Source organism: Hydra viridissima, unplaced genomic scaffold, assembly GCF_058129835.1.
Source record: "Hydra viridissima isolate aposymbiotic clone 2 unplaced genomic scaffold, HvirCarnegie_v1 scaffold_13, whole genome shotgun sequence".
NCBI classification, from domain to species: Eukaryota; Metazoa; Cnidaria; class Hydrozoa; order Anthoathecata; family Hydridae; genus Hydra; species Hydra viridissima.
The window spans coordinates 6,093,289-6,118,093 of record NW_028324312.1 but is presented as its reverse complement, the minus strand read 5'-3'; the positions used below and the strand labels follow the sequence as shown (position 1 = coordinate 6,118,093).

The 24,805-nt window shown below is 28.5% G+C and overlaps 2 protein-coding genes across 16 annotated transcripts; one reads left to right on the top strand and one right to left on the bottom strand.

Annotated features, from left to right (window-relative positions):
* The first annotated feature begins 1,297 nt into the window (after positions 1-1,297).
* LOC145195146 (adenosine receptor A3-like) lies at positions 1,298-10,829 on the top strand. Of its 10 annotated transcripts, XM_090070233.1 has the most exons (4): positions 2,066-2,205; positions 2,402-2,494; positions 7,885-7,972; positions 9,441-10,829. In XM_090070233.1, exon 4 carries the CDS (start codon positions 9,494-9,496, stop codon positions 10,475-10,477), a length of 984 nt encoding a protein of 327 aa, XP_089926359.1. In that variant the 5' UTR covers positions 2,066-2,205; positions 2,402-2,494; positions 7,885-7,972; positions 9,441-9,493; the 3' UTR covers positions 10,478-10,829. The 10 variants fall into 10 exon arrangements, with proteins under 10 accessions (XP_089926368.1, XP_089926364.1, XP_089926359.1 ...); XM_090070242.1 differs by lacking the exon at positions 2,402-2,494 and having other exon boundaries at positions 1,298-2,205; XM_090070238.1 differs by lacking the exon at positions 2,402-2,494 and having other exon boundaries at positions 1,311-2,205.
* A 1,993-nt stretch (positions 10,830-12,822) lies between these two features.
* Positions 12,823-23,022, bottom strand: LOC145195345 (uncharacterized). 6 transcript variants are annotated; one of them, XM_090070230.1, is made up of 7 exons: positions 22,974-23,022; positions 19,314-19,716; positions 15,684-15,943; positions 15,434-15,560; positions 14,413-14,699; positions 13,919-14,252; positions 12,823-13,714 (listed from the first exon to the last, which is right to left on the bottom strand). In XM_090070230.1, exons 2-7 carry the CDS (start codon positions 19,702-19,704, stop codon positions 12,888-12,890), a joined length of 2,226 nt encoding a protein of 741 aa, XP_089926356.1. In that variant the 5' UTR covers positions 19,705-19,716; positions 22,974-23,022; the 3' UTR covers positions 12,823-12,887. The 6 variants fall into 6 exon arrangements, with proteins under 6 accessions (XP_089926356.1, XP_089926355.1, XP_089926353.1 ...); XM_090070229.1 differs by lacking the exon at positions 22,974-23,022 and adding an exon at positions 22,755-22,951; XM_090070227.1 differs by lacking the exon at positions 22,974-23,022 and adding an exon at positions 22,636-22,744.
* Positions 23,023-24,805: the final 1,783 nt, after the last annotated feature.

Here is a 24,805-nt window from a genome sequence, read left to right as displayed (position 1 = left end):
CGGGAATAAAGTATAAGTATTGTCAAATATGGAAGAGAAAAGAAGTAACCCTGCAGAATCTCTATCTCTTGTGTTGAAAATAACAAAAAGATTTTTTGTTATTAACTTAAAAAAATTAAAGAGATAAAATCTATGTTAATTTAATTATTAAGGAATTTTATTATTTTAACTTTATAATAGGATTTTAATGTTCGCTAGTAAATTCTTGTTGTGAAAACCCATGCCGGTTTTGTTCTTGAGAGCTGCGTTTGCGGATCGCCATCTTTGTTGTATTGTTTTAAAGTAGATTGTCTTTCTCTGTAAAGTGAAGAGACTAAATAAGGTTAAATAAAGAGCAATATTAATATTGCTCATTTAACGAATTTATGTTTCTTATATGATATACTGTCAAATACTTTACTGTGTCTGAATTACCGGAAAAGAAATACATTATTTTTTTAAGCTGCTTAATTTAAAATCGAGTTTTAACTTCTGATCCATAACTAAATATATAATTTTCATCACTAGAAAATATTCATCACGATGAAACAGTGTGTAAAATAAAAGCGCATAGTCAAACTAATAAAACATTGTAAAACTATATTATATAATAAAGTAAAAAATAGTAAAACTATATTATATAATTAAAGCAGTAAACTGATAGAAGTCAGAGCATGGAGTGAGACGGGATCACGTCCTGTACATTAGGGAAAGAGAATGCTTTTTTCAAATACATAATTCGTTGAAACAGCAAAAAAGAAAAACGCTTTTTTTAATTCTTCATTTTTCAAAACTTTGCAAACTGAGTAAAAATATTTGCAAGTAAAAAAAGTGTAATTATGAAGAAAAATTGAATTGAAAAGAAGTTTAATTATAAAGAAATAAAAATAGTTTCGAATGAAATAGTTTCGAGAGAGTTTTCAAAGAGAAAATTGTGATCGACAAGTTCTGGATTAATTGAAGAAATATTTAAAATCTTTTGTAAATAAAATCTCAAAAATAAGGTAAAAATTACTCGTGTTTAAATATTTGTTTACTATATTATAACCCCAAAATATTTTCTTCATTTCAACTGAAGCGAAAAATAAATAATAAATAGCTTTTCTTTAAAATGACACCATTTAAATTTTTAGAATTCAAACAGAAAAAGGCGGTTTGCTCTGATCACTGCGGTTGTTAAAAATATTGCATCTCCAATTGTTTTTACTATAGCCCTGTAATATAACTCATTTGTAACACCAAGTTTTTGTTTAGACTGCTCTCAAGTTAAGTTCCAGGCTGAATTGCCTGGAACTTAACTTGAGAGCAGTCTGAAATTTAAGCAGAAATGGTTCATTAAGTATTCGACTTCAAGTTATCGAATAGAAAGAGAAAATAACAATCAAATACTTCATTCGAAAGTTTTCAATCAGTGATAATTTAAGATTTTTTTCACTTCTTATGGCTGCTAAGTTTAAGTGCCACCTATATTAAGCCCCTTATCTTTTTCGTTGTATTTGAAGTATTGTAGTTAAAGAAAGGAAACTTGTTATGAAGTATTGTAGTTAAGAAAAATTTTATTAGGTTAATAACTTGAGAATGCCAGTTGAGGCTTTGGTTGGTATAATAAAGTATTTGTTTTCAGATTTGTATATATGGCGATTTTCAAACAAGGGTTTCTATAAAACATTTGCTAGTAAAAATGAAAAATAAAAGCTTGAAAAATCATCTTGATTGATTAATTGTAGTGCTTCTGTGCATTGCTATTGATTCGAACTTTTTACGCGACGTGTCCAAATATTTTTACGAGAACAATCGAGGATTTTGGCGACTTGATTATATTTTCATGCATGGGGTAACAGTTATCGCGGCTTAACTTCCTTGGAATTTTATTCTCTGTTTAAATACTTCGGTTGATTTTTTATTTATCTACTTCTTAAAATAAGTCATCTGCTGAAATCGTTATCATGTGTTTCATTTACAATAGAATTTGAATTAAAAGTATAAGCAAACCATGTTTTTAAGGTTTTTTTCACTAAATGTAAATACAGTTTGATGGTTGTTGTTTTTTTTAATACAGGTTTTTATTGTTAGTTTAACTAAATGCAAAGTTGCTCACTTTTTATAAGCATATGATTTATCTGATGCAAACAAGAATCAATCACAAGAGCCAACAACGCAACATCTAATGCAAATAAGAATCAATCACAAGAGCCAACGACACAGTTTTGAAAGAATTCAGTACAGGTGTCTAAATAAATATAAAATTTAATTGACTTTTTTTCAATTATTTTATTTTGAAAAATATTTTATCTTTTTTTAAATTTAGTTTTTTTAGTTAGTAAAACGTATTTGTAAAAAAAATTTTCTACAAAAAATATATTCTTCTTTTTTTAATTTACATCAAAATATTATTTAAATAAAAATTAACAATCTAAAATAGGAACTGAGATACGGGTACCAGTTAGCAAAGTCCTGGCACTTGATATTGACTTTCTAAAAGGTTCTAAAAAGATCGGGTATGCCAACCACGTGTGTAAGTAGTTTATTAAAACTTGTATGTTGTCTGTGTTTAAAAACTTTGAAGTTGAAGCAATTTGAAAACGAATCAATACTGTTTATTTCCTTGTAATTTCCTTGTCACTTTCTTAAATAGCGTCGACAACTAGATTTATTACTTTCTTAGTACCATTTTTCATCAGAAATCGACCTGTTTAAAGGACAAATTTCACAATTACATCTCTTTCCTCTTTGACGTAATTTTTCTGACTATGACGTAATTCTTCAGACTATGAAAACAATGTGCAATTGTTATTAACAAAACCTAATGCCGTCTAATTACTTCCTACTGTTCTTATTAAATTTTAGAACAAATCGGCGCTAAGTTTCATTATGAGGAATAAAATGGATGAACTTTTGTTTTCCTCTTCTTCACTGCTCCTTTGGTAAAAAAAATTGTTACATTTCAACGGAAATTTCTTTATATATCATTGATCAGATTCATTATTAAACAAAAATAAGGATAAGGTTTAACCACCAACCTGAAAGGATTTTTCGTAATTACACATGCTGCGAAATGCCCAGGAACTTAAGTGACTTAGCAAATTAGAAATACTACTAACAACTTGTTTGAATCAAATTGAAGCGCTTCTTAGTTGATAGAAATTTTAGTTGATTAAAACAAAACTTCTTTAACAATATTAATTAAACAATTTGATTACAAATCGATTTTGTGACGTTTTTTGAAGAGATTTCAAGGTGAAAACGAGTTAAGAAAAAAACTTTTAAGAAAAAAAATGAGCTACGTAAATAAAATTTAAGAAAAAAACAAAAAGAATTTTATGTTTCAAAAAAACTTTTAGGTTCCTCGTAAAGAAATGCGGAAAAGATTGTTTTTTGTTGTTGTTACTGTTGCAATATTTTTACCCCCGCAATAAATACTGTCGAATTCTTCTCTAGAATAAGAAGATTTGAATTTAAAAATGACAAAAAGTTTTTTAAATACATTTCTTTTACTGGAAACGATATTTTAGAAAATCATATTACAATAATTTATAAATTTACAAACTGTCGTTAAACATGAAATGTATTATTAGCAGTTATAATGTATTATTAGCAGTTATAATGTATTATTAGCAGTTATAATGTATTATTAGCAGTTATAATGTATTATTAGCATAGGACTCACAATCCATATTTAGTTCTTGCCTTCTTTGTAACTATGTAAATTGCATCTTAGATGAATCTTTAGGATCATGAAAAAAACATGAATAAATATCTCTAGCTATAATTGGAAGTTCTTTTTTCTTTGAATAGTCTAAAATAGAATCTTTATGAGCTTGATTATACTAATTTGATAACTCTAAATATCTTAAAAGACCTGCAAATCCAATAATTCTTTCTTTGAAAAATTTTTTTCATCATTTGCTCATGATTGAATTTTAGATATTGTTGTATCTAGATCTTTTAGTTTTGTTTAAAATAAGTTCACAATTTTTTGTGATTATAAAAGAGTTATATCTATTTTACAAAGGACATTAGCACCAGCTCCAATAATTTCTTAACTATCTCACAAAAATCTAGCAGTTTTAATCTCATAATCAGTTGGTAGCATTTCCGATCTATTAAAATGCTCTAATGCCTTACTAACTGTTGGTTCATTTCCAATGTATTAAAATGCTCTAAAGTCTTACAAACTGTTGGTTGATTTTCAAGAAGTTTTGAAATCATTTTAGACATTGAATTCAAACGTGTTTTTGTACTTAAAATTAAAGACAACTCTTTCATACACTCATCAAGACAGCAGCATTGAAGAGAATTATTTCTTAAAGGTGACCTTTTAAAAGAACTTTGTAATCACGCAAATTTTTTGGATAGTGGTTTTAATTCCATCAAGTTTAATAGCTCAATAGATTCTTTGTTAAGTGGCAATTCTTCCCAATTGACAGAAGTTTGATAATTAGTTTTGTTATCATCATAATTTACTTCTTCAGTGTACTCTTCTACGTTGTCACAACAAAAATCTTTATTTTCTACAAGATCATTTGCTTTTTTATAAAGTTCATCAATACCTGCCAAGTAAGTTCCATGAGAAAGACCATGAGTTGACATGACATGAGTTGATAAGTTATTTGAGATAATATTCCTTTTTCTTCATTACGCTCCATCTGTAACTATTCCAAAAATATGATTATACTACTCTGAAGCTTGAAGATTTAACTCAAAATCTTCAAACTTTAATTCAACCAATTTAAAATTATATTCAGTCTTGATTGAGCAAACAATCCTTGTAATTCCAAGGCATTGAACTGACAACTGTGTCAGTTTAGGTACATACATTTTTGATTTCTATTGGAAGTCCATTCCTCCAAAGTCAATTAAAATCTATTATCATTATCAATTGTTTTTAACAAGTCATAAATCTTTTTTTTCAAATTTTTCCTCTAAAAACATCCTAAAAACATTGAAGCCATAGTTTGCCTTGAATACAGAATTTTCAAGATGTTGAACAGCCATCCTTTTTGAATATCAAAAATTTTTGAAAATTCATAAATGGGAATAAGATCAACAGCAACCATTTAAGCCAAAATAAGTATAGAAGAATCTTTCTGGCAACAATTGAAAGTTGACTTTAGTAAGGCCTGAATTCAAACTTAAAGTTGATCCTGACGATAAAGTATGATGAGAAATTCTAGTCACATTTTTACATTTTCTACTTTTTCTAAATGATAAGGCAATGCTGTAGGTGCTCGTTTTGCCTTAATAGTTGAAGGACGATACTTGCACTTAAGAACATCACTTACTGAACTTGATACGTTTCCAAATTTTAGATGACTTTTTCTTTGAAGGCTCCATTCGCTTTAGATTATTATTATTATTTTTTTTTTTTTAATACTTCTAAAAATACTTGTTAAACGAAACTGAACAAATAAAAATAATATTTAAGACAAAACTACTAGAAATAAATCGAGAACAAAATAAACAAAGGAATATTTGACAGCCGGCAACATATTCAGCAAAATTCATTCAGTCGGCAATTATGGTAAAACGAGGGCGAAAAATAATTAACAAACCAAAAAAACGGTAACATTTTACTTTTATGGTAGCTGTATACAAAATCGAAAATCGGACAACTTTTGCACGATTTTTTTTTTTTAAATAACATTTTTCTTTTTATTTAATCGGACAAAAAAGTTACTTGATTTAAAGTAATATAAATTTACCAAGTACTTGAAGTTGTTTAAAAAATTATTTAAGTTACTTGAAACAACCCGTTGTTTATATCAGAAGTTGAGCAAAAACTGTTCGCTGGGAGATAATACTCAAGATAAGACACAGGATAATACACCGTATAACACACAGGATAACACACCAGATAACATATGGAATAATACACTCGAAATAATACACGAAGTAAAACACAAGATAATACATGAGAACTGGGTTTATATTGAGCTAACAAACTTTTATTGTTTATTTTATCAAGAATTGTTTTGTTTAACTTATTTTAATAAAATTCAGGGCACAGATTACATTGTAAATGTAAATTTAAACGCTTTAGAAATAAGCAACTTAACCCGAACCTAATTAGTTCGCCCTTTGACTTGGAAAATAATCTGATGTCTTTTAAGATTTTCTTTCTCTGATTATGTTTTTCAAGTCAAAACACAGCAAAGAACTTTTTATTATTAATAAAAAACCATTCGGAAAGTACAAAAATAATCGGCTTTTCGAAGAGCACGCTCTCTTTTACATATTTCAAAAATAGGAACTATTCAAGCTCGCCATTGATTCCTTGTCTAAAATTTTTTCAGGCTGGACGATTGTTTAATAAATCTAAACTAATGTAACTAATTGAAATCAATTAGAGGTGCACCCAATCATTTATATCTCGCCATCTATTTATTTCGGCAAATATTTCGGAAAGATTAAAAAAAAGGTTGTTAGGTAGCAGATTAATAAAAATAGCGGGAGAAATGTAATGAGAAAAAAAAAATTGTAGAAAAAACAGCATCAATATTACAGACAATGCGATAGCAATGGGGGTAAAAATTTCCATATCATTAACTATTTATTACAACATTTGTTACAACAATTTTGTTGGAATTTTTTGATAGTGAAAGGGATCCAATAATTTTTTGTTATAAGGTAGGATACCACTAATTTACATATACATACATATATATATATATATAAATCTGTGTATATGTGTGTGTGTATATATATATATATCTGTGTGTGTGTGTGTGTGTGTGTGTGTGTGTGTGTGTGTGTGTGTGTGTGTGTGTGTGTGTGTGTGTGTGTGCGTGTGTGTGTGTGAATGTATGTATATAACACATAACCACTCTTTTACAGATTAATATATTTTTTAGAGTTTTATTTTATGTATATTTCATTATACTTTTACGTAACTAATATTAGCATAATTAACTAGCATTAGTATAATTAACATGATTGCTTGTTTTTTTAAAGAAAAGTTGTTTTTCACCAGCTATTTTTAGTCTCATAAGTTTCATTTTATTGAGAGTCGAAAAAATCAAAGCGTCTAAAGCGCCTCTTTGCAGCTCTTTCATTTGCTTTAGAAGTCTCTCAAGAGGTTTTACAATGTGAAGCGTCTCGTTAATACTGAATTACGTGATAAGAATTAATAGAAGTTGATTGAATGGTTACTATCAAATAGAAACTCCCCCCCCCCCCTTTTTTTTATATATTAAATTTTACCATATAATTTACTTAGCGTTTTGTGGCATGGAGTTATTGTGGCTGAGATTTATAATTCTAACGTAAATAATTGTTGTTTAATTATTCTTGTCTCGAACTGTGTTTTTGTTCAACAAATCAGTGCGTCTTGCTTTATTAACTTATTAGCATTTAGCGGTTTATACAGCTTTGTTTATACTTTATATAATTAATAAACAGCCAATAAGGAATAAACAAGAACTCGTGAGTGAATTCATGCTTGTTTTTCGAAAAATTTTCTCTTAATGTGATGCGATTGATGGTTTCACCTGGCATTTTATTTAGTAACAATATTTTTGAATGAAATAAGCGTAATTGAAGCCAAAGACTGCCGTCTGCAAATAACTTCTCGTTAAGTTTTACCATCTTTGAAACTCATCAAAGAACTAATTCGCTTTAACAATATCTCATCGCTATAAATTATTACAGCAGACATAAAACAATACGTAAATGTATTTTTCTTAGCTACGCCTTTTTTTAAAAAAAAAAACCGCGTTTAAAAAGAGGTCTGGTCAGGAAATTAGAATACTATGATGATGTTAGCCGATATAATCTGAGTTAGTCTATTCAGTCTAGACCATGTATATTGTTTTTATCTTATTCTACAGTACATTTGAAACTAGAGTACACATATCAAACACGATATATGTTACTTTCACAAGATTTAACTTTGGTTTTTTGTTTTAGATTTATGCCTCGCCAGCTACGTAGCTGTATTATCGAGCAAGAAATAGCTATAACTTGTAATTCAGCAAAATCAGTGAAATTAATTTCTGTAAGTTTTTTTTTTCTTTTATTATCCCACGTTCTTCCTCTTAATCATTTACAAAAGTAAGAGAAAAAAAAATTTTTCTAAGCTTAGAGCTCTTTTGATTAGTATCACTTGTCAAGCGAAAATTTTACTCAACAATGTCCAGATAATGAAATCCTATTTGCTAATAAGGAAAACGTTACGAGGGGCAGTGGTAAAATAAATGTACTGTTACGGTTTAAAGAAGAATAATTCTTCCATAAGAAGCGTAAAGAAGAATGATTCTTCCATATGAAGCGTAAAATTAGAATCAGAAAAGCCTTCATTAACATGCTTCTAATGTGGATACCGTTTAGGCTATGAGAATAAAATTTTACCAATATTAGTCAATATGAAATATAATAAATATTAGATGATATAAAAATGATGACAATTTTATTATCAATTATTTTAAACGTGGACTGCAAAAAACATTCAGTATTGTTGGTTTAGAAATTCGAAATTCGAAGGACGAAACCGCGTTAAATTAGACGCTATTCCTTTGTTCCACATCTGTTGTTCGCGCCTAAAACTATGATTTGCGCTAAAAACAAGTTTCGAAGTTCTAATTAAGTTAATAAGAATGCTTTAATTATTTATTAATAATTGATTAAATTAGGGTAGAATGCGTTTGATTGAACAATTTTCTTAAATAAACTTGAAGTATACTTAGCTGTAAATATTAGGGTTAACAAGCGCTAAATTTTTTAAATGTATATAGGGAGCGATAAAAAAACCAAGCCTTAAGCAGAACTGTTTTAATGCGTTACAAATTTTTTCGCTTAATTGCAAACACTATAGTTTTCTTTAATTCGACCAATCAGAAATGCACCTATAATGTTTTACGCAAAAAAAACTTTGAAAATACAACTAACGACGATATAGACAAACAGACATGCAAGCGCTCGTATCCAACTGTTATTCAATAAATATGGCATTATGCGAAAAGTTTCGTGTTATTATAAAGCCCTAATATGGGAGGAACCTATTTAATTTTGTTTTTATTTATTTGACTTCTTTAAAAAAGTTATAATATACATATATTAAAGAAAGTTTGACCAGGATAAATTTATAAACTTGATTATAAAAAATTATAAAAATGAACAATAAAAAAAAAAATTAATGAATTAAATAGAAAAAGTAAAAAGAAATTTAAAAAAATCTTTTTAAAATCCTGGAAGTTTAATATGCCGCCTTTTTTAAGCATGATTGTGCCATCATCTGGTTCCACAAAGAAAGCGAGAATGGGTTTTTGCTTCTGATGTTTCGCGGGACTATTAAAAACCATATGTAAAAAATACATCATTATTTATGTTAATCAGATATTTGCTTAGCCAGAGATTATGTATTATTCAAGAGATATGTAGTTTTAAGATATAATATAAGTTTGAAGAAGATAAAGCTATACTATTTGAACAACTGATTAACAAGTCAGAAATATATTTGTTTTTAGATTGAAGTTCTCATTTGAGGTATTAATAACTAGTCTGATACCTTTCATCGGATATGACGGAATACAAAAATGAAACGTTGACTTACGACCAGTCAAGCGCATCAAAAGCTTTATTTTGGCTCTTCTTATCCATAGAGACGTTTACAATATGTACGGGAAATATTTTAATTTGTTGGCTACTCTGTTTTAAGAAAAAGTTGCGAACAAAACAAAATTTGTTTGTCTTATCGCTTAGTATCAGTGACCTGCTAGTAGGAATCTCAGTTCCACCTTGCGAGTATTGCGCCTTTAAACTTCCTTACCCAAACAATTGTGCTTATATTTGTGGAAGTGTTGTAAGTTTTAACATCGTTGCTTCTGCCGTAAATTTAGTACTGATAGCATCCGATCGCTACTTTTCAATCATGATGCCATTTGCATACGAGAAGAATATAACTTGGCAGAGAGCAATTAATATAATAATTCTTGCGTGGGCACTAACTTTTTTTGTGACCATAATCCCTTTTATTTGGATACTTGACACTGACATGAAACCAGAGCGGAAGGTAAAAATAAACATTCTCTTCAGCATTATTGTCTTCACTTGCATTGTTTTAAACGGGGTGCTGATTGGTGGGATGTATTATAGGATTATTAAAATAGTACGCAATCAATTACGAAGGGGAATCAATAAAAAGTCACGAAACACTGCTGGTATCAAAGTATGCGTTATGGTTGCTGTGTGCTACTTTGTATGCTGGATTCCTACCTCAGTTACTGAAGTGCTCTATCAGTATGGTGCTCAAATACCTTATGAAATACCTTTGATAACTTATATCATCCTGCTCTTAAATCCTTGCGTAGACCCTTTGTTATATGGTTATTACAGAAAAGATTTTCGAAAAGAAATATATTTGATCTTTGGCTGTAAAAAATCAGAGAAACTTTCAGAAAGTTTTAAAACAACTCGCAGCTATTTTCATTTAACAATTCGAAAATCTATCCCGGCATCCTCTTTAGAAAAATGTTTTATAGAAGATGATGCTGCAGTTTCATAAAACGATGCTGTAATATTTTGTAAAACAAGAAGACTTTGTGATTTTATAATAGTTATCATTTTTGGTAAAAGCTTTTTTAATTTATAATACATGTTTGAGAGATGTAAACAAATTTTCTATAAACCAATTTTTTTAAATCTATCCATCATATGAAAACTAAGGTAAATTTATTTCCATCGTTTTCTTTGAAAAAAAAAAACAAAAAACAAATATATATATTATAGAGTATTTTCATTTTCAGAATTATATAAGAAGTTGAAAACTTGAAAGTGGAGCGCGCCACTGGGTTTATAATGGCAATGCTATTATTGTATTTTCATGTTTATTGTATTTGCATTAACCTCGTATTCATGATTTGATTTTTGTATTGTTTTAAATTCAACTTAAAGAATGTAATAATTATTAAGTTTGATTAAACTAATGAATAAAGCCATGCTCAGATAGTAATTTGCCATGAATTCAAAGATTCTACAGCTTAACACGTGAATTCTCATAGTATTTTGCATGTACTGTTCACACGGTTCGTGTTGGTTCTTGTTGAGATGCCTTAGATAAACAAAGTTTTGAATTTTTACCGTTAGATGATGAAAAGAAAGGAAAAGCCTTCAGAAGGCAAAAAGAAAACAAATCTTTGTTATTTAAGATACAACAAAACCTTTTAAGGGTTTAATGTTTAAAAGTTATATGGATGTTTAAAAATTGGTGTTTGAACTGTAAAATACTTTTAATTTAAATAATGTGAAGTTTGACTTCAAAGTTTTGCCAAAAACCAAAAACCAAACTTTTATCAAACTTTTTTTTAGAATGAACTTTTAAATTAAAAATTTTAAAAATAAGTTTAATTTTTTATTCAGCATGTTATTAAAATTTGATTTGTTTTCCACTTTGTTAAAAATAACTGTAGGTAGGTTGTTTGAATAAGTTGATAAGAAATTGTCTCTCAATAAAGTATTTTCAATAACTCACTGGGGTTTTCAAATATGTAAAAAGAGCATAAAATGTTCTTTAGAAACATAGACAGAAACTTGCCACCTCACACAACAAAAACATTATCTATAGCAAGATGATGCCATTTATTTGGTCTCAATAATAAAGGAAAGGCGGGAGTTGTATTCTACAGACTCTGACTAAAATTAAACTTTTAGTGCAATTAAAAAATTGTAAAAAAAAATCATGAAAAAACAATCGTAGATTTTTTTTTAAGATTGTGCAGTTTATTTTAAGAATGTGGATTTTGTTTTAAGCCCATGCTTTTTGTTTTAATTTTTTTTAAAAGAAAAACCAAAACACAAAAAAACATTTCACACCTTGTTTAACATTATTTACATTATCATCTAAATTTAAAAATATAAATTTAATTGTATAGTTAAATAACTTTTTAGTTTTCAAACACGTTTTCCTAAAAATTAAAAATAAAGTAAACGTTTTTTTCAGCATCAGTCGCCTAAACAAACCCTAAAGTTTGTTTAGGAGACTGATGTTCTGTGATGTAAATTTGATTTCTTTAATTGATCTTATCGTACTAAAGAAATGAGAAAGAAAAAGAAAAAAATACTTGAGAAATTGTAAAAAACCTCTCGGTTCACAAAGATTTTTTTCTGCATTTTTTTTTAAAAATAGAGAGTGTTGGTTGAGGCATTGATTTTTCGTTAACTTTTTCTAACAAATCTAAGTTTTGAAACACCCGGGTTAAATCTAAGTTTAGAAACAATCGGGTTTATTATAAGTTAAGAAACAATCGGGTTAAATATTTAAGTAGACCACTTTACTAACAGCCATAAATAATAGCATAATGTTTCGGGAACAAGCAAACGTAGATAAAAATTTCTAGAGTGCGACTCAGTTTTCCAAGAATCTTAACAGTTCCCGGCGCAAGGACCTTGAATTTTCGTTACTTTTTTTAAAGTTATTCTTTTGAAATTTAAAAAACTCTTTTTGACAAATCCAGTTACAAACTACAATATAACTCTCTGCAATCAACCATTTTTATTTCCTATGTTGATTCGATGTTTACGGTACGCAACCTATTTCAAAACAATTGTCATTTGAGTAACAATCAGTGAGCATTTAGAACTTGTGCCTTTCGCATTTTTTTAGATATTTTGATTTAAAAAAACCCCCAAAAATATTTGTTCCACGACGGTAATAACAAACATCAGTTCATTTTACGACGGTAGTAATATGACAATGTGATTTTGCATAAAGGGTTAAATAACAGCTAAAACTCGTCAACTTGTTTTATAGTAACTAAAATTTGTCACTAAAACTTCAGGGTTACTCCACTTTTTTATTCTATTTCTTTAGAGACTTTTATAAGATTTAAAAAAAAAAAAAAGGTGGAGGCATTCTCTATTTGTCATATTTCGTCAGTAAAAACGAGAACCTTAAAAAAGATCTTGGTAAAAGCTAATTATGGAACGGGTACAATGATATCGTCATATATCTCTTCAATAGCTAAACTATCGTCTTGTTCTGGTACAGCATACATAGTCTCTTCTAGCCTACCTGCATTGTACAAACAATCGTCATTTTTAGGCTCGGTAATATCTTGACCCTTATAATCATTCACATAAATCAAACTATCGTCATGTTCAGGCTCAGAATATATGGATTCTTCACGCCGATGACCTTTATCATTTGTAGTTTTTCTGTAATAACCATGTTCTTTTAAAGGAAAGTTACCAATTTTTTCAAAGGAGTTTAACTTTTTTAATGCTCCAGTTGTTCCGAGGTTTTCATATTGCGGAGAAGTTATTTTATTATCTTTTTGAACAAGTTCTATTGACTCTGGAAAGTCATAAAATGGTTCTCCGTTATTTTCATTAATTTTACTTCTACAAAATGGTCGCATGTAGCCTGATTGTGTATGCACAAGGAGCACAGGTGTAGGATTTTTATCGATATTGTCGGGGACACTGTATGAAATGTTTTCAGCTCCCTTCTTAGTATAAATTGACTTTTGAAATTTAAAAGTTTCAAATGCAGAACCGACATTTTGATTTGATCCACTGTTGTCAAGTAAACTTTTTGTGTCAACTTTCTGCATAGACTTAGGACAACTTGGTGTAATTTTATCTGTTTCCTCAGGAATGTTGTAATCTAAGTCATCAAACTGGTTAACACTGGAGTCTTCACACTGCTCATAGGAGAGAGGATCAATAAACTTCCGATAGTCATAATCATCTTCAAATGATATTTCACCAGTTTTTTTGTAGTGCAGGTGCGATATAATTTTATCTAAAAAGTTTTTTTAAAACTTTTTAAAATGTTACGAGTTGTAAACTCTACACTTAAAATTGTGTGCATTGAAAGACAAAAAAATGAGGATAATTTGCTGAAATACCTGACAAGGAAACTAAACCACTACCATATTTCATTTTAAATATTGTTAGTATTTAGCTTGTAAAATATAATAAATATATAAATTTAGAATAATCTCACCAAATGATGAAAAAACTTTATCTAAACGCGATGATTTAATAGAATTATCTTCCGACTCACTCATAGGAAGGTCATATGTTGAAGCATTTGTTTCTGCAGATACTGCTAGACCACCATTTTGGTAAATACTTCCTCCCTTTATAAAGAAAACTGGGTGCGGATAAGTTATTTGCTCAAACGATAAACGTGGGGCGCTGGTTATATTAGCGCTACTGCTTTTTTTTCGACGCCATCTTCGATAAAGAAATGTTATAATGATGCAAGAACCAAGCAAAACAAGAGCTAATACTACGATAGCCGATATTAACGCAGTGCTGTTTGTATCGTCGTTACTCTTTAAAGAGAAAAATGATTTTAATACTTTAATAATTGTTATTTTTTATTTTTAACATAATAAAAAAAAGAAATTACGAGTATTTTTCAGAAATTTAAAAAGACTTGCAAAATAATACACATCCACAAAAAGAATACTTTAAACTTATTGAAAAACATACTTTTATGTTCAAAGGTGATGGCGGTGTCTCGATGATTGCGGTTATTTGAACAGTGAATGTATTAGTTGGAGTCTCTATTTTTGTTACAATTGGGTTACTTGCTGAAGGATCTGTTGTTACAATAGGAGGGCTTGCTGAAGAGTTATTTATAATTGTTGAAGGATTTGTTGTTACAATAGGAGTGGTTGCTGAAGAGTTATTTATAATTGCTGAAATCGGAATTGTATCGAGAATTAGTGGAGTCGGAGATGTACTGCAAGATACTCGATCTGCTGGAGTTTTACCTACTGTGTAATTTTTATATTTAGTTAAAAATGAAACAACTACAAAATTACTTTACGTTTGTGTACCAACATTTTATTCCTATACCTTAGTTATTCAAATTCTCCAATTTTTTTGCCTGAAGTTTTTTCTGATTTTATATACCTTTATATATATACCGTTCATTTAAACATTTTTAATCTAGAGGAACTTTTTTACTTTGTTTACTTTTTTTTGAAAAATTCTTTTTTAAAGTTTATAAGGACAGCACAAAAAATCACTAACACGGAAGCCTTGTTGTCTATTGTTAAAATCAAAAGTGATTTTATTAACAGTTGCCTTGTTTTACTTTTTTAAACACTTTTATGAAGTTAATATTTCTGCTCACCTCAAGTCAGAGAAAGTAGATGTGCTTCGCGACAAGCCATCTACTAAGTTAATGATGAAATATTGTGTGTTAAGTTGTTTAATCAAATGCACACTGTTCAAAATCAAGGCTTTTTTTTTCTTTAGTGAACAGAAATAATAACTTTATAAAAACATGTCTAATAAAAAGTAATAAGCAAACAACTGTTATAAAAATGAAACAACTGTTATAAAAATGACTAGCGTTAGTTGTAAAAAGCTTCATGAACTAAACTTTTTATTCGTGAAGTCATAATAACAAGTCACTTAATCAGAAAGGATCAAATTCAAAATAAAGCTAACAAGAATATTAAACTCTTTTATCAAATTAAAATTAAAAATTTAGAATTCTTACTTTCGTAAGAACCAATGACGACAAGCATGGCGTATCCTATCAGTACTTGTGTGTTTAAATAACACTGCAAAGCTAATTTGAGTAGCATACCAGAATATTTATCCATGGCGCATTGTACAGTGTTAAACTAAATAAAGACCATTAAATCATGTAGCTTTACATTTTTACTATATGACCTTGAAACTTCGCAAAAATTTAACACAATTCGTGCGAACGTTGATAATGTTAATTATGCATTTTAAAAGAATACTTTAATTGTGGTTCCAAAGTTATTTTTATCAATTGAAAAGTCTACATCATCTTTTTTCTCCCAGATTCTATGCCATCCCAAACCATCATAGAAAGATTTTTTGTAGTTTATTGTGCAATCTGTAATGTTCCGTGAACATGAGACATTATCCAAACATGAATATATGTAGTTTTCACCTTGCGTCAACTCAGCAGTTGTAAATTTTGTAACAAGTTGACTCGGAGACACTTGGTCAATTTTTGCGATAGAAAAAGGGGAACCTAAAAATAAGCTTTTCTTACTGATGTAAAAAAAAAAAAGAAAAAAAAAGGCTTACCTTAACTATATGCAGAATGAAAATTTCAATTTATTCTAAGCAAAGTAAGGTTGAATTTATACCAACATAGTAATCAATAACCGGTTTTATATTACAGACAAACGTTTACAAAAATGAGCGACTTTTAAAAATTGATAAGTAGTTAAACCACTTTTAAAGGTTGATAGAGTTTAATAAAAAAATATTAGTGCAAAGAAGAGTTTCGCGTTTCAACTTCTGAAAACTGTTGGTGGTTTTCAGTTTAAGAAATGACAAATGGAATTTCTACCATTTAACGATTGTGGATAAAAATTAACCACAACAATGTTTGTGGATAACAAGTATGGTTCAGTAAGTTTAACATAAATAATTAGTCAATCGAATGTAATGCAGTAATAAAAAAAACCCCAAAAATGATATATATATAACTGATCAAAATAATGTTTAAAATATCATCAAAAAATGTGCGACAAGATACTTCTCACGTCTTTGATAATGATAAATGAAAAAGGAACCTAAAAGAATCTATATAAATATGTATTTTTAGTAAACTTTGCAATTCTAAAAGAAAAAAAAAGCAACTTTTTATAGCATTTATAGTTTCAAGTCTAGCAATCAGTAATAAAATACAAATCAAATAACTGTCACTAAATAACAAAATTACAGTGGTATGAGTTCTGACGTCATAAAAGGAACACCTACTCTCAAAAAAGAACAAAAAAAAGCCGAAAAGAAAATAGCGCAATAATTGGAATGAAGAATTTTTTAATTTTCTTTCAACTTCTAATTTAAAGTTAACAAAAAATTGTGAAGCAATGTTAATATTAATTATATTAATATTAATATTAACTATATTAGTTCATGCAGGTCGATAGACTTAAGTATTATCATTTGAAAAAAAAACACTTCAAACTTTAAACATAAACAAACTCTCGATGTATCTTCCAACTTGCTAATAAAGTGTAAACATTTAAAACCTGAAGGAGACGCTGATTATTTTTTTAAAACAGACTCTAGCGTTATTCTAAGCCTGCTCTAGGGCCGTATATAGGTCAAATAGTAAAAAGTAAAAAAAAAAAAAGTTGATCAAACTTCTAATTACTACTAATTTCTTTTTATAAATTTTTAAATACTTAAATATCTATTATTTTAGAACTAAGAAATCGAATTCATCAATTTCTGTATAAATGGTTTAAAAAAATTTTCCGTTCTTGAAGTTTTCATTGGATGAAGCTTTTGTACAGCATTTGTAAATTTAAAAAAAAAACTAAGGAAAATTTTTTCGAAAATCAATCTCATCTAAAAACGAATTGTCTAACCAGTAAAAGAAAATCGGAAAAGAAAAAATCCCTTTTCTATTTAAATTCTTTTGCTCTAAAATAAATGAAAAAGAATTTTGAAAAGAATTTTGTTGACGTTCAAACTTCTTTTCAAGTAAAAGAACACTAAAAATTTTGCATTTGAATTGCAATAACTTTATACAGGAAAAGTCTGTTGGTTATTTTGTACTAAATCATAACAACAGTACTACAATAATAGAACTCACTTTCACTGTTTATGTATTTTTTATACATAATACACTTTATTGTTTATGTTTTATTTATACATAGTACATAAATAATAAGTTGTTAAAGTGAGTGTGCAGATGAAAGTTGAAAAAAATATTTCAATCTCAATGAAAAGGAAACTGCGTGAAGATGAGAGAAATACGACATGGTGTAGAAAAGAGTAATGAGCCACACCACACCATCGAAGGGAACTCAACATGCGAAAGAGGCTCCATTGAAATTTCTGATAAACCTTTCCGCTAGCACCAAAAAAAACTTAAGAGGCATTTATATGAGCAAAGGTTCTCATTGAAAATTTAAATTTTCCTACAAAAAAACTCCATAATGAATGTTATTGCAAGATATCGTTATTACAAGGTATTGCTATTGCAAGGTTCATTATTACAAGCTGTTATTAATGAAATTAAAGATGTTTTTGCTTTGTCTAAACTTTCATATAGTTCACTTCTGTGGCCAAATATACATGGAAAAAAGTAGTTTTGCAACTCTATTATGCTCAGCCAAAAGTACTTCCCACTAATTGCTGTGTTATACTCTAAAATTGACTGCCAAATATCTCACCACAAATTATAAAATAATAGATGATACAATGGGCATAGTTGATGATAAATAAATGTACATTACGTTTTTATCAAAAAAAAAGTTTTTAGCTTTTTTAAGTATATTCTCTAAAGCAATAATCTTTGAAGAAATGATCTCTGAAGCAATTATCTCTGAAGCAATTATCTTTAAAGCAATAATCCTAAAGCATTGATCTCTAAACCAATGATCATTTAAGTGATGATTAACTTAATGACACAGGAGCCATGGTTAAAAAGTTTTTTAAACTTGTTCGACTCTAAATGGAAGTATTTCTTATTTGATTACTGAAAACCATTTGCTATTAAATTGCTATCCATTTGAAAAATGCTCGCTACATAAAAGATTTTGATATACAGATTAGAAAACAAAAGATGTTTGTTTGGATGTAAATTTCTGTGGTAGGAAGGCCTAATTCATTTTTTAAATAATCAATTAAAACTTTTTTGTTTCTTCAAATAAGTGGCATAATAATCCATTAATACATTTATATTTTTCTGGCATTTATTGAATTATTGTCAAATTGGTTTTGCAAAATCACTATTTATCCCTTCCTACAATTTTCCTTCCTACTATTTTATAATTTCCTCAGGAAATTTTTTTTTTTACCATCCTAAGACAGGCATGAGAAAATTAATGTTTGCAGTTTCAGCCGAAACAAAATTAGGCGGAAATTAGGCGAAATTGGAAAACGAATTTGATTCATAAAAAAATCGTAGTACAAAATCTTTACAAAAAAAGAGTAATTGATTGCTGATATGTTTTTCCTGAGTGCTTATTTTTGTAAACTATCTACAAAACTTATGAAAAATCTTTGCCGATTTCTTTTTTAAAGTAACAACCTCCACACACGATCATCTCTTAAAAGTTTTTACTTTTTGTTGACAAAAAGAATAAAAACTCTAAGAAAACAAAAAAGAAACAAAAATCTATTTTTTTCGATGTCCGTTCATCTTCCATGTTAAGCTAATATTATACTAAAGATATACTTTAACATAAAAACTATTTACGCAAATTGTCATGCCAAGGATTCAGACTTTAAGATTTAATTTTCGGATAATGGTTTATAATTTTATCCTACGACATCTTAACACGGGACATTTTATCTAGAAATTATTTGTCAGCTGTTTACATAGAATCTGATTAAAAAAAAAAACTTGTTTTTTTAGAAGAAAAAAAAACTTTCACCTTCAGTCGTTGTGATTGGAATACATTTGTTTGCAGAGCTTGATACCATTGTTGAATCTTTGCATCGACATTGACATGGGTCATTGCTAGACAAGCCGAAAGCGTCTGCATTGTCACAGGTTTTGTAAGAAATACATTTCCCTTTGAATGTTACGGTATCCGTAACTAAGGGCTCCTGAAATCTCTCTACTTGAAAAACTGTTTGAGGGGCAGAAATTTTTATAAAGTTTAATATAGCCAAAGTAAAAATGTAAACAAACCGATTGGTTCTAAAAAATAATGATCCAGTTAGAACAGCGTTCTTGTGAAAATCGATACTTCTTATTTGTCTCACACGTATCATGATGTCGATCGAAGATAAAACAAATAGCAAGTGCAACTTCAATGACATAAGTTCAATACTCTAAAAAAAAAAAACTTAAAGAACTGGCTAAACCTGCTCAACATTTAAACCTGCTCAACATTTAAACCTGCTCAACATTTAAACCTGCTCAACATTTAAGTGAATACTTTTTAATTTATTTCAATAAATCTGATGACGTGTTTTTATAGCATTTTCATATTTTTTTTTTTATCTCCGAATAAACTGGAACAAGCTACAATTAAATGTGACAAAGAAAACATTTATAAATCACAAAAATAGACATTTCCTAAAAAAAACTCAGTAAATAACAAGCCTTACTTGTTATTTACTGAGTTTTTATAGATATAGAAGTATTAAAACCAGGGTTATGTATGGTTAACAAGGTTATGAGGGTCAAATTGGGGTTCAAGTGAATATTTAAAAATGAAAAAAAAAATGTCAACTCCGGAAAATTAAATTGGCCACCAATTTCTTATTCATCTATTGTGTGGTGATCGGTTGAAAAATACGTTTGTTTATATTCGTATATTTTTATTATGCTTTAATTTTTTTTTCTTTTATATAAACTTTTGTTCAAGCTTTTGACGCAAACACTTAAAAGTTATACCTGTCATTTGTTCTTAGATTTCCAAAACCTACAAGACTTGAAAACATTTGTTGTCATATAGAATTGTTGTCATATAGAATTTGGAGTAAATTATTTCTGATGAGCATTTTCGTTACAACGTTTGCTCAAACTGATATTAAAAGCGATCATCGCATTCACACTTTTACTTAGGACATGAAAAACGTGTTTCTGTATTCAAACCTAATGTAAAGTGTCAAAACCAATGACAAGTTTTAACTAGATATCTAACTCGCGCTTCCGCAGTGAAGCAAATTTTTTGCCAGCCCAGGTTTGTTTTGCCAGCCTAAAATGACGCAATGATAAATCAAAAAATGTATTGTTATCAGTTTAAAAAAAAACGGCTACCGGCATTAAAAACTTTAGTGAAGCAAATTCACTTTCTCTTACGGAATTTTTATAAAGTTAGACATCTAGTTAATCTATAACATTGGTCAAAACATAAAACTTTAAATTTTCATTGTTAAAAAATCGCAAATTTTCTACAAAGAGAAATTTATATAATTGATTTCCTGATAGTTTAAAATAAATGGTATTTCAATTTTTTTTGGAGCTGTAAACTTTGTACTTGCAAAGCACTTAAAGTACCTTTTTTAAAATGACATTTTGCTGGATTTAATGTTTATTTACTTGAGATTTAATGTTAATTTTACTTGAGGTTTGTTTGAGATATGTTAAAACTATATGTTATATAACTACAAACATAAGAATGCATCTAAATCACGTCATTGAGTGAAAAATAGAAAAAAAATTTACGAAGCTAAAACTTTACCAATAACACGAAATAAAAAATTTTTATATATATATATCATTGTTTATATCTTTTTTTTGGTAATATAGAACACAGATAGGAGATAATTCTAGCTAATACCTTACTATTACTTATTTTTCACTTTTTGGGCTGACCCAAGAAAACCACCTGTAAAAGGTTAGAGTGCATACATCTCAGTTTCCAAAAACAATAAATTTTAAATCTAACTATTTCGTCCGAAAAAAAATTTCCTTTTTTTTTTCTTATTGCCCAGATAGATAGAATAAATCTTAAAGAAAATCAATATTACAGGGCCGTTGAAAACAGCTTTAAAGTGAAGAGGCACAATTAACGAGGGTTACCCATATCAGGAGTTGTATGAACTTTTATAACAAAATCGTTGTAACCTAGTATTATAAAAATAGGTAATATGGAAATCATGATGAATTCTTTAAGTGCATCGTGCGTTAATGCAATTTGTTGATAACAAAAATTCGAAATCATCGTAACACGTGTGCAACCGTTTAAACTTGATTCACACTTAACGATATTCAGCGATGAAATACATGTTTAAAAAGCATTATTATGATTGTGAGAGAGAGAGAGCGAAATTCCGATTCGTTTTCTGCAAAGATTCACATTACACGACCCTTTTATCGTTATACATAAAATTCTCACGGTTCATTATAATAGGTAATTTTTCAAATTTAAAATAATTTATGGAGAAAGAAAAATGCAATGTGTGTGTATATGTGTGTGTGATGGAAGAACATGTGTGTGTGTGTGTGTGTGTGTGTGTGTGTGTGTGTGTGTGTGTGTGTGTGTGTGTGTGTGTGTGTGTGTGTGTGTGTGTGTGTGTGTGTGTGTGTGTGTGTGTGTGTGGTGATGGAAGCGTGTTACATAACACTTCTTGCATCGACGTCATGCATTCAGCCATGAAAAAAATTCTTGAAACGTATGGCGAGCAAATCAGCGCCAAAGTTTTTAAAAAAACGGATAAAATGCGTAAATTGTTTTAAGATTCTATGCCACAAAATGCCCCAAAGCATTAAGGTATTTTTCTCAATTAGTTTTTTTTCTTCATCCAATTAGTTTTAATAAGTGATCAATTATTGAATAGACACATTGTCATATCGACTGGTTTTTTGGACTTATGTTATTTTATATTATCAGAGTTGCTTTTGAATTGCTATTTTTATTATATTTATTATTACTAACACATGCAAACAGTATGACTAATGAGATTTCTCGGTCAATTCTTTTTTTATAAGCTTTTTTTGTTGAAAAAGATTATAGACCAGCAAAACATTCATTAAAAAAATTTGCTATTGAAACAATTAATATTATATATATATATATATATATGTATAGCAAAAACCTACAAAAATATCCTAATATGCAATAAACTGATAGTTATAGTAATAATAACAGAAATATTATTAATAGTTCGCAAAATGTATATTACTTTATCAAGTTCACTAAATTAAATACCTAGTATAAGATTTTACAATATACACAAAATTTTTAATACAAACATTTCTTCGTTATTTTGGTATTAATCAAAACAATATAAATGAATTACCTGAATAAATTCTATAACATTTTCCGATGCAAATTTCATTAATCAAAAAAACTTGATTAAGAGTCTGAAATTTTTTTTTTTAAATCAGTCTTTTTTTTTTTATCTAAAAAGCGAGTTACCTTTTTTTCGAATTCGATCGTAAGATTTTCAAGAATTTACTAAAAATAAAACTCTTAGGAAAAAAATTTCTTCTTTAAATACTGAATAACTAAATAGCTATTCATATTTTGTTCACCATTTTTTGTAAAAACTAAATTCAAGTTCTCGTTTTCTTTAACTCTCCATTATATTTTAATGACAAACAAGATTTCTATATTAAAAAAAAAAAAACAACTAACCTCATTCAATAAAACGTCAATATTTCTGGATTTAGCTGTTTATGGGATATACTTCCGCAAAAAAAACTTTAAAATCTATTATTATAACAAAAGGATTATGTTGACTGGACCTAATTAGAAAGTAATTATTTAAACGACTTCACTAAAATAAGAAAATTATTTAAACGACTTCACTAAGAAAAGCACGCTGGAACTTGCGTTCTTTTTTAATTAGCATTAAAAAGTTTAAAATGACGGTGTTGAAAATCATATTTCTTATCTTAGGCTTTGTTTAATTCGTCTGTTAAATTTTTACTAAAACTGTTAAAACTATTAATTTAAATTAAGTCTTAAATGCATCTTGTCTGTTTTTCATGTTTGTATGCAAAACTTACTGGTTATTAACTTTTTTTTATTAAGTTCTTGATAACTATAATAAAAAGTATTTATGTAATAATAAAAAAATAATTAAGTGCTTTAGTTTTTAAAAATAAACAATGTCAAGTTTTTTCGTTATAAAGTTTATTTGGGTTACACATGCTGGTCTGGTTTAGTTATTAAAAACACAATAGGTACCTGGGATAAGTACCGTTTTTATTATAATAGAAGCGCTTTAAGAAAAATATTGTTTTAAATCATCATCATCATCATCATCATCATCATCATCATCATCATCATCATCATCATCATCATCATCATCATCATCATCATCATCATCATTTTTTTATCTTATTTATCATATTTATTTAATTTTTTTTACTTGGTATTTACAATTTTAGTTCATTACTTTATTACTTTCAAGCGTCTCTACTATTATTTCTATATAAAAGATATGTTGCTTTGAAACACTTTTATCTCATTCAAAAACAGTCCTTCTTGTTAAGCGGTATTTAAAGTATTATTTTTATAACAACAGTTCATAACAAACCATGTGATATTCACATTAACCCGCACAGCCAAGAACATAAAAAAAAAAAAGTTAAGTTTTGAAATGACAAAATCATCTCAATTTCAAAACTTCTTGACAAAACAGAAAATTGTTTCGTTACCAACTGTTCATACATAAATATAAAAGGAGCAAAAACCAACTTTTCATACGAAATTGCAAATATGTTTGAAAACAGAATCACCTACTGAGAAGCAGGAAATTTTTGAGAAAACAAAAAGTATCGTTATCGAAAGCAAAAAGTATCGCGAAAGTATCGATTAATGTAATCGTGTAGCTTGCTCGTGTTTATGTCTAAGGTCTTTTCTAATCAAACAAATTTTAAAACCAACCCACACGCTGGAAACCTTTTTAAACTTTTTACGGTTAGTTAAACCACAAAAAATAAAAGCCTAATCGTATACATTATGTTTATCCAAGTAATCTTTTGATGGCCATTAATGTTATTGTAAACTCCATAATATTAATTCATAAAACTTTTATACTGAAAAAAATTAGTATTTTATGATTACTAATTAAACGGAACTACGTTACACGAAAAACATCTTAGAAAACTTCAACAAAAAATTTATCGAGGAAACAAGTTTTCAAATATCTAAACATTTCATGTCGCATGTAAATTGAGTTAAAAGCAGGGCTGTGGAGACGGAGTCGGAGTCGTTGAGTCGGAGTCGGAGCTCATTTTGGCTGGAGTCGGAGTCGGAAAAATTGTACCGAGTCCGACTTCGGTTTAAAAAAAATCTTTGAAAGTTTCATAATTTTCATAAGGATTTTATAAATGTTATTCATTAAAATATTTTATGTTCTGTCAGTCTAAAGCACAAGTATCAAACTTTAGCCCTCCAGTTGTTACAAAACTACAAATCCCAGGATGGGAATTGTAGTTTGAAACAACTGGAGGACAACG